The sequence below is a fragment of the Caenorhabditis briggsae genome, assembly GCF_000004555.2.
Source record: "Caenorhabditis briggsae complete genome, chrIII, whole genome shotgun sequence".
Classification (NCBI taxonomy): domain Eukaryota; kingdom Metazoa; phylum Nematoda; class Chromadorea; order Rhabditida; family Rhabditidae; genus Caenorhabditis; species Caenorhabditis briggsae.
In genome coordinates this window covers 13,390,335-13,397,838 of record NC_013490.2, presented here as the reverse complement: position 1 = coordinate 13,397,838, position 7,504 = coordinate 13,390,335, and the positions used below count along the sequence as shown (strand labels likewise).

General features: G+C 34.4%; 2 protein-coding genes across 2 annotated transcripts in view; one reads left to right on the top strand and one right to left on the bottom strand.

Annotated features, from left to right (window-relative positions):
* Positions 1 to 2,375, bottom strand: part of CBG24287 — a gene marked incomplete at both ends in the record, with an annotated part of 5,994 nt that extends 3,619 nt beyond the window's left edge. Inside the window, 7 exons of the mRNA XM_002642965.1 lie at positions 784 to 961; positions 1,124 to 1,208; positions 1,454 to 1,546; positions 1,692 to 1,780; positions 1,965 to 2,045; positions 2,163 to 2,261; positions 2,304 to 2,375. Coding sequence (XP_002643011.1) covers positions 784 to 961; positions 1,124 to 1,208; positions 1,454 to 1,546; positions 1,692 to 1,780; positions 1,965 to 2,045; positions 2,163 to 2,261; positions 2,304 to 2,375 — 697 coding nt within the window. The remainder of the gene's footprint in view (positions 1 to 783; positions 962 to 1,123; positions 1,209 to 1,453; positions 1,547 to 1,691; positions 1,781 to 1,964; positions 2,046 to 2,162; positions 2,262 to 2,303) is intronic.
* Positions 2,376 to 4,518: 2,143 nt separating this feature from the next.
* Positions 4,519 to 6,460, top strand: Cbr-grl-15 (the record flags this gene model as incomplete). The annotated part of the gene is made up of 3 exons (XM_002642964.1): positions 4,519 to 4,753; positions 4,960 to 5,045; positions 6,278 to 6,460. 3 exons carry the CDS (start codon positions 4,519 to 4,521, stop codon positions 6,458 to 6,460), a joined length of 504 nt encoding a protein of 167 aa, XP_002643010.1.
* Between the last annotated feature and the right edge of the window lie 1,044 nt (positions 6,461 to 7,504).

Genomic DNA, 7,504 nt, shown 5'->3' with positions numbered 1-7,504 from the left:
TTTGTTTTGATTTATTGCTCTCTTCATTTTTACCTTAAATCAGAACAAGTTGTTTCTCAACTTTTATTCAATCAACAGTATATATTCCTTCACAAAATAGCCAAATTGTCTTCAAATTCCAACGAAATTTGGTGAAAAATTACCAAAAAATGGCTTGAATAAAAAACCATGAAAAAACTGTTCGGCGCCTTTGCACGCCCACAAAACCGCGCCTCAAAAAGGGGCGGAGCGTCTCGACAGGTTGTTTACTTCTTTGTGTGTGCGTTCATCCGCGCAATTGTTTTGAATTGACTATAATGATAAAAACACCTAAAACCGGTTAACATCAACGAATTTTGACTCAAACTAAGTGGAGAAAATCTATCTAAAATTCGCAAGTGCGCTCTAATGAGAATCATTCTCAAAAAATATAAATTTTGGGTCAGTAAATGCGCTCTAATGATAAAAACTGTCAATTTTGACCGGTTTGGATCAAAATGAGTGGAAAAAATTGACGAGAATCCAGCAAATGCGCTCCAATGATAAACATGACAAAACACACTTGAAGTTAAAAATTTTTGGGTCAGAAAACGCGCTCTAACGATAAAATGGAGAAAATAAGCTTGTTTGGTGCTCAATTTGACAGGAAGAAGTCCAGAAAGCTATGCAGACGCGCTCCAATGCCAACGTTTCGAAACCGGGTCAGAAAACGAGCTCTAATGATAATTAGGTTAAAACTAAGCCCAAAAACTCGATTTCGACTATTTCAAACGGGAAAAAGCGTGTAAGTACGCCCCACCGCACCTGAAAGGAAGAAAAAGAGCACAACGGCGACTGCAACCACATAAACCACGTTGGCGGCCATTGCAAACGGAGCGAGAATCGATAATCGACGAATCGAACAAATCGAGAGCATCGGAATGAGCAATAGGAGCATCCAGACGGCCTTGGAGAGGTGGATCGAGGTGTTGTTGTTGAAGAACTGCAATTTTTTTGAATTTTGAAAAATTGAAAAAAACTTTTTTTTTGAAATTTTTTTATATTAACAGAGAGATCTGAAAAAAAGCTGAAAATTCGAAAAAAATTTTTTTTTCGAAAAATTCAAATTTCGCGCCGAGCCAAATTTCAAAAAAAAAAAACTCACATCCTCCAAATTATCAGCCATGAACACAAAATAGACACAGCAAAAGCCCAATTGCGAGATGAACATGTTCACATTGACGAGTTGTCTGGAAATTTTAGATTTTTCAAAATTTTGAAAATTCGAATTTTTTGGAAAAATATTAAGCGCGAAATTCGAATTTTTACGAATTTTACCGGAAATTTTGACCCAAAATCCATATTTTTAGGCTTAAAAATGAAAAAAAATTGAAACATTTTGAATTTTTCCCATTTTTCAGATCAAAATTTTTTGATAAATTCAAATTTGGCGCTCAAATTTTCAAATATTCTCTGAATTTTCTCAAAATTGTACTTGAAAAAGTATCCTTTTCGCATGATCCATGGCGGTCCCATCTCCACGGCTCCACGCATAATGTTGGCATAATCGATGAGGTCGCGACCGTTTCTGAAAATTCAAAAATTCAAAAAATCAGCCGCAAAAATTGAAAATTTCAGAAAAATCGAAAAAAATCGCGATTTTTCAAGTTTGCACCGAATTTTACGACAAATTGCACAAAACACCTGACCTTACGACAAAATGCACAACTTACCGATTACACACGAAATGAGCGGCAAAAACGACTTGTCGCATGCAATAGAGGCAAATTAGGCAGATTAAGACCGTCAGAATCAATCCGAGCTGAAAAAGATGGCGGGAAATTCGAATTTATTGAAAAAATCAAAATTTTCGACAATTTCAAAAAAAAATTTTTGTGAAAAATTTAGCTGAAAACAGTCATTTTAGGGTTAATTTTTGCTTTTAAACTCGATTTTTTAGTTATTTTCAGCTCAAAATCACATTTTTGAGCTCAAAATCCACTTACAAAGAGTCCAGAGTGCTTAAAAGCCAGTGGAAGCGATAGCAGACCAGTTCCGAGCATCGCTTTGACCATATGGATGAATGCCTGGAAAAATCTATTTTTTCAGATTTTTTAAAAGAAAGAATGGCTGAAAATCGAAAAATTTTCAGACAAAAAACAATTTTTTTTTGAAATTTTTAATTTTTTTTTCCAAAAAATCACCTGTTCTGGCGACAACGAATTTTCGGTCGGCTGCCGATCCTGGAACAGCGATGTGTCTTCTGAAACAGTGTTTCTCCGTGGAATCGGCTGATTTTCAACCTGGAAATTCGAATTTTTTCAGAATTTTTTTTTTCAAAAAACCTGCACTTCTCCGGGAAGCTCGGGCTCGTTGTCAAATTCCTGATAGCCATCTCGTGTCGCAGGATTCGCCATTTTCGCTAAAAAATCGAAAAATCAATTTTTGAAATATCGAAAAAAAATCAAAAATTCTAGAACTTTCTCAATTTTCACCCGATTTTCTATGGTTTTACACTTAAATTGCAGCAAAAATTATGAGGAATACGATAAAAATGATAAAAACCAAGTGTAGACACTGTCTATGACCAAAAACCAGCCGAAAACAGACCTGCCGCTGTGACTAATTAGATAGGTCCGCAATTGCGCGTAGCCTCTGGTGTATGCAGAAGGAAGAAAAATGGGCGGGAACTTCCTGATTTTCAAGTCATTTGTCATCATTTTCCATCATTTTTGGGTCATTTTTCTTGATTTTTCTCATATTTTTCACTGAAATTTACGATTTTGCAGGTGAAAAGCGGTGTTTGGCGGTGTTGAAACCCAAAAAGGCGGCCAAAATGTGACGATTTTCCATGGAAAGGTAATTTTTCATTTTTTATCGAAAAATCCCGGGTTTTTTCGCGATTTTCCCCGATTTCCTCTGTGAAATGAAGACTATAGTAAAAGGTCTGACCCATCGCTATCCGCCATCTCCTTCTCGCTCGACGAACTTGAAAACCTGGGCACTCTGGCTGAAATTTTAAACCACAGTGCTCTAAAAGAGTCATTCTAATAGAGATTCGGCCTTTCTAAGGCGGATTCGTGTCAATTTTTTGCGTTTCCGTCGGATACGAGGCCTACATTTATCACTGATAATAGAATGGACGAGTTGACGAGAACTAGATGGGCGGTGTAGTTGGGAAGTGATCACAGACTGGAATATCTGATCGTAGAGGGAATTCGGAGAAAAAAATGATTTACAAATTAAGTTTTAAAGCCAATTTTTCAAAGTTTTAGGTCTCACCAACCCAACGCCGCCAAGCTGCAGCTGCTCCGAGGACAAGAAATCTGGCAAGCGCACTCCACTGATAATTTTTAGGTTTTTTTTTGGTGTTTTAACTTTTGGGCGCTCTTACCAGAATTCTATGGTTTTTTTTTTTGGTTTTTTTTTGAATAAATGTTTAATTTTTTAAATTTAATTTTTCACTAAAAATTGGCTGAATTGGCTGAAAGTCTGAAATTTTCAGATTTTTTACTGAAATTGGAAACTTGAGGACATCGGGATTCACAGACACATTGGAGACGTTTATCGATAATAGCTGGAAATCTGAAGAAAAAAAGAAAATCCTGAAATTTTTCGGAAAATTTTTTTTGGAAATCTGAAAATTTTATTTTTTAACAGAAATTGAAAAATTGCGGACATCCGGATTCACAGACACACCATTTTAAGATGTACGTTCAAGTTTCTGAAAATTTCGAAAAAAAATTTTTTTTTGAATTTTTCAAAAATCTCAAAATTCTGGAAAAATCTGAAATTTTCTTTTTAAAACAAAAAAACGGACATCTGGATTGACAGACAAAAAAAATAAAAAATCTGAAAAAATTGCAATTTTCGATAAAATTTTTTTTTCAAAATTCGGGAAAATTGGAAATAGACGGGCATCCGGTTTACAGACGAAAAAAATACAAAATCTGAAAATTTCAAAAAAAAAATTTTTTTTGAATTTTTCAAAAATCCGAAAATGCTGAATTTTTTAAAAAATCGTCCAAAATGGCTGAAAATCTGAAAATTTCAATTTTTTACAGAAATTGGAAAACTGCGAACACATCTGGATTTACAGACAAAAAATAAGAAATCGAAGAAAAAAAGAATTTTTCAAAAATTTCAAAATTCTGAAATTTTTTGAAATCATCCAAAAAAGCTGAAAATCTGAAAGTGTGGACATCCGGATTTACAGACACATTCAAATACTTTTTCAGCGGAAATTCCAGGTGGAAAATTGCTGAAAATCTGAAAAAATTATATTTTTTCCGAAAAAAAAAACAGGATTCATATATCCAATTTTCTAGTCTACGAATCGCCTAAATCCAAAAACATATTGTTCATTTTCTCTCGCGTTTTTTGATGTTTCATTAAAAATACGAGAATTCGTCTTTCCCGAAAAAAGAAGAAGAATCGGGCAAATTGGAAAAGAAGAAGATGACTACTATCCAGGTGGAGAGAAGGCGGAGATAAGGCGAAATTTGTGGATAAAAGGAGAGAAAAACCCCGAGAAAAATAGAAAAATCCACAAAGAAAATCATGCAAAATCTCGCCAGAATTCTCACGATTTCCGCCGTTTTTGGCTCTGTTTCATCGACATTTTTCAATGGAGGATGTGGATGTCCACCACCACCTCTATGTCTTCCACCTCCACCACCAATGTGCTTCACTGAAATTCAATTACCCCCAATCCGGGTTCCAGTCATCCCATTGCCACGTATTGAACTTCCACAGCCATGTTGTCCAACCTGCGCGTGCGGCAGAAAGAAGAGAGGTACGTATATGCAAAGAGGAGGGGCCAACGGTTATGCAGTGCGTAGCGTAATGGCTTGCAGCCTTCGCTTTGGGGAGAGAGGCCCGGGTTTCGATTCTGTTCAGGGAAATTCTCTTTTTTCAGTTTTGGATTTTTTTAAACTTTTTTCAGTGTTGGACACATTTTTCGAAAAAATATCTAAAATTTGAAAAATAATTGTGTTCCAGAAATCGACACCGGTGTTGCTGAGGACACTGTAAGCACCAAGGATGTGTCCTGTAATGATGATGGGCTTCTCGCAATTATGAAGAAGGTAAACAACTTTTTTCTCAAATTTTTGAAAAAATCCAAACTGCAATTCATTTTTGTTCAATGGAGCGCGGTTTTAGTAACTTTTTATCGATTTTTGTAGTTTTTCACAATTTTTTCTCATTTCCTATGTTCATTAGGCTGACCTACACATTTTCACCTCAAAAACAGTCAGTTCCTACAAAAATAGCAAAAAAAAATCGAAAAACGAACTGCAAATTATTTTTGTTCAAAAGAGCGCGCTTGCGTGGCACCAAATCTAAAAAAACCGATTTTTTTATGTTTTAGCTGAGAAAAAAGCAGTTTTCTCAGAAGAAATTCCGTTAAAAAACGAGGAAAATCGAAAAAACCAAATTTTAACAATTTTTCGCAAACGCGCTCCGTTGCACAAAAATTCTTGCAGTTTGAATTTTTCAATTTAAAAATCGTTTAAAATTCGAAAAACGACTTTTACGGATTGATTTTTTTTTGAAGAAATGGCGAAAATCGCAAAAAATCGCTAAAACCCGAATTTTCGGTCAACATTTTTAAAGCTCGCTCCACTGCACAAAAACCTTTGAAATTTGAATTTTTGAGTTGAAAAAACCCTTTAAAACGGATTATTTGATCATTGACACTTTCTTTTCCCTTCTGGATTTTTATCTTTTTCGGCTTATATGTTAATAATCCAGTTTCTCGACACCTGCGTAATGAGAAAATCCGATAAAAAAAATCGAGAACCGGTTAATTTTCTATATGATAGCCATCAGAAAAAAGATAGTGTCATGCTAATGATGATGTCATGTATCTGAGCGGCTAAGCGGCGCGGTCAGCGGCGCGGTCGGCCGCGCCGGCGCTGACAATGGCAAGGAAAATTCGGGAAACTAACTAAGTAAGTATTGTCGAATTAAAAAAGTGACACCTGAGAATTTGAAAAATTCATATTTTTTTTTATCTACGTAAAAATGCGGCAAAAACGTAATATTTCAGAATTTCGGCTCGTTCGAGCTACTTTCGCGTTTGAGTTTAGTTTTTTTTTTTGCTGAAAAATGGATTCTAGAGATGCTAGCGATCATTTTTATACCAAGAAATCAAAATTTGGTTCACAGTATCCGTTTTCGCTCCGCCCCCTCGTAAATCGACACGAGCGCCGTCTCCGAGATTTTCAGGTGCCAATTTTTTTAATCCGACAATAAAAAGTCCAAAAGTTCAGAAATTTTGAAAAAAATTTTTTTTCAAATTTTCCAAAAATTCCAGGAAATGACCACCGGCGAGTCATCCTCCGTCAAAATCGCTTTGGTCGAGGCGGCCGAACAAGAATTGGGCGGTCGGTTTACTGTAGTTTGTTCTCAAGGCGCATTCTCATTTGTCACCTCCACAACAAGCTACTGTCTTCACTCCCAGTCCGGCCTTAATTGCTATCTTTTTAGAACTCAATAATTTTTTTTTATATATATGTTTTTTTTTTTTGAAAAATTGACATTTAATTAATCATCGCCTTTAACAAGGTGTTTTTTTTTGGTAATTAATGAATCCAAATGTAATAAATTAATTTCTTTTATATTCTTTTATGTCCCCTCTTTTTGCACAGATTCCATTATATAAGTGAGCAAATAAAGAGAGAACGTGTCACTTTTTGACAGCTGAATGAGCAGGGAGAGATCGAACCGAGTAGCTCAGGAAAATCCCGAAAAGAAGAGGATTTCGGAAAATTGGAGGAAACAATTTTCACTTTTTTAAAATATTCCTCATTTTTGAAATTTTAAAATTTGAAAAAAAACTAATTTTTTTCAGATTGGATGTTTCCTTGAAGATTTCCTTTTCTAAAATTTCTCGAAATTTCAAAATTCCAGAAAAACCAAAAAGTTTAAGAATCCAAAACACTAATAATTTCTAGTAACTCAGAAAATCTAAAATTTGGGATTGTTCGAAATGTTCAAAATATCTGAAAAAGCCAAAAACCAAAATTTAGAAAAATTGGAAAATTTTGAGAAATCCAAGAATTCAAAAAGTCAGAAAATCCTAGAAAAATCATAAAATTCAATATTCCAAAATTCAAAAATTCCGGAAATCAGAATTTTTTGAATCCTGCGAAATGGTCCAAAAACCCAAAAAAGCCAGAATTGTTAGAAATCTGAAAACCAGAAAACTCCGAAATTCGAAATTTCACAGAACTAAAATTCCAGGAATTCCAAAATTGGGAAAATCAGAAAATCCATAGAAAGTTTTAAAAAATCCAAGTTTTCTATAAAAAAACCAAACAGAATTCCTTTAAAATCTAAGAATTTCTAAAATTCGGAAAATCAGAATTTCTGAGATTTCAAAATTTCCAAAATGTTAAAAACCCCTAACAAATCCAAAGAATCTAAGAAAAATCCAAAAATTTCAAAAATCCCAAAAGTCGAAAAATCGAAATTTTCAAACAAAATTTTTTGGGATTTCAGACATTTTTGAACAATCCTGAATTTCAGATTTTCAGATTTT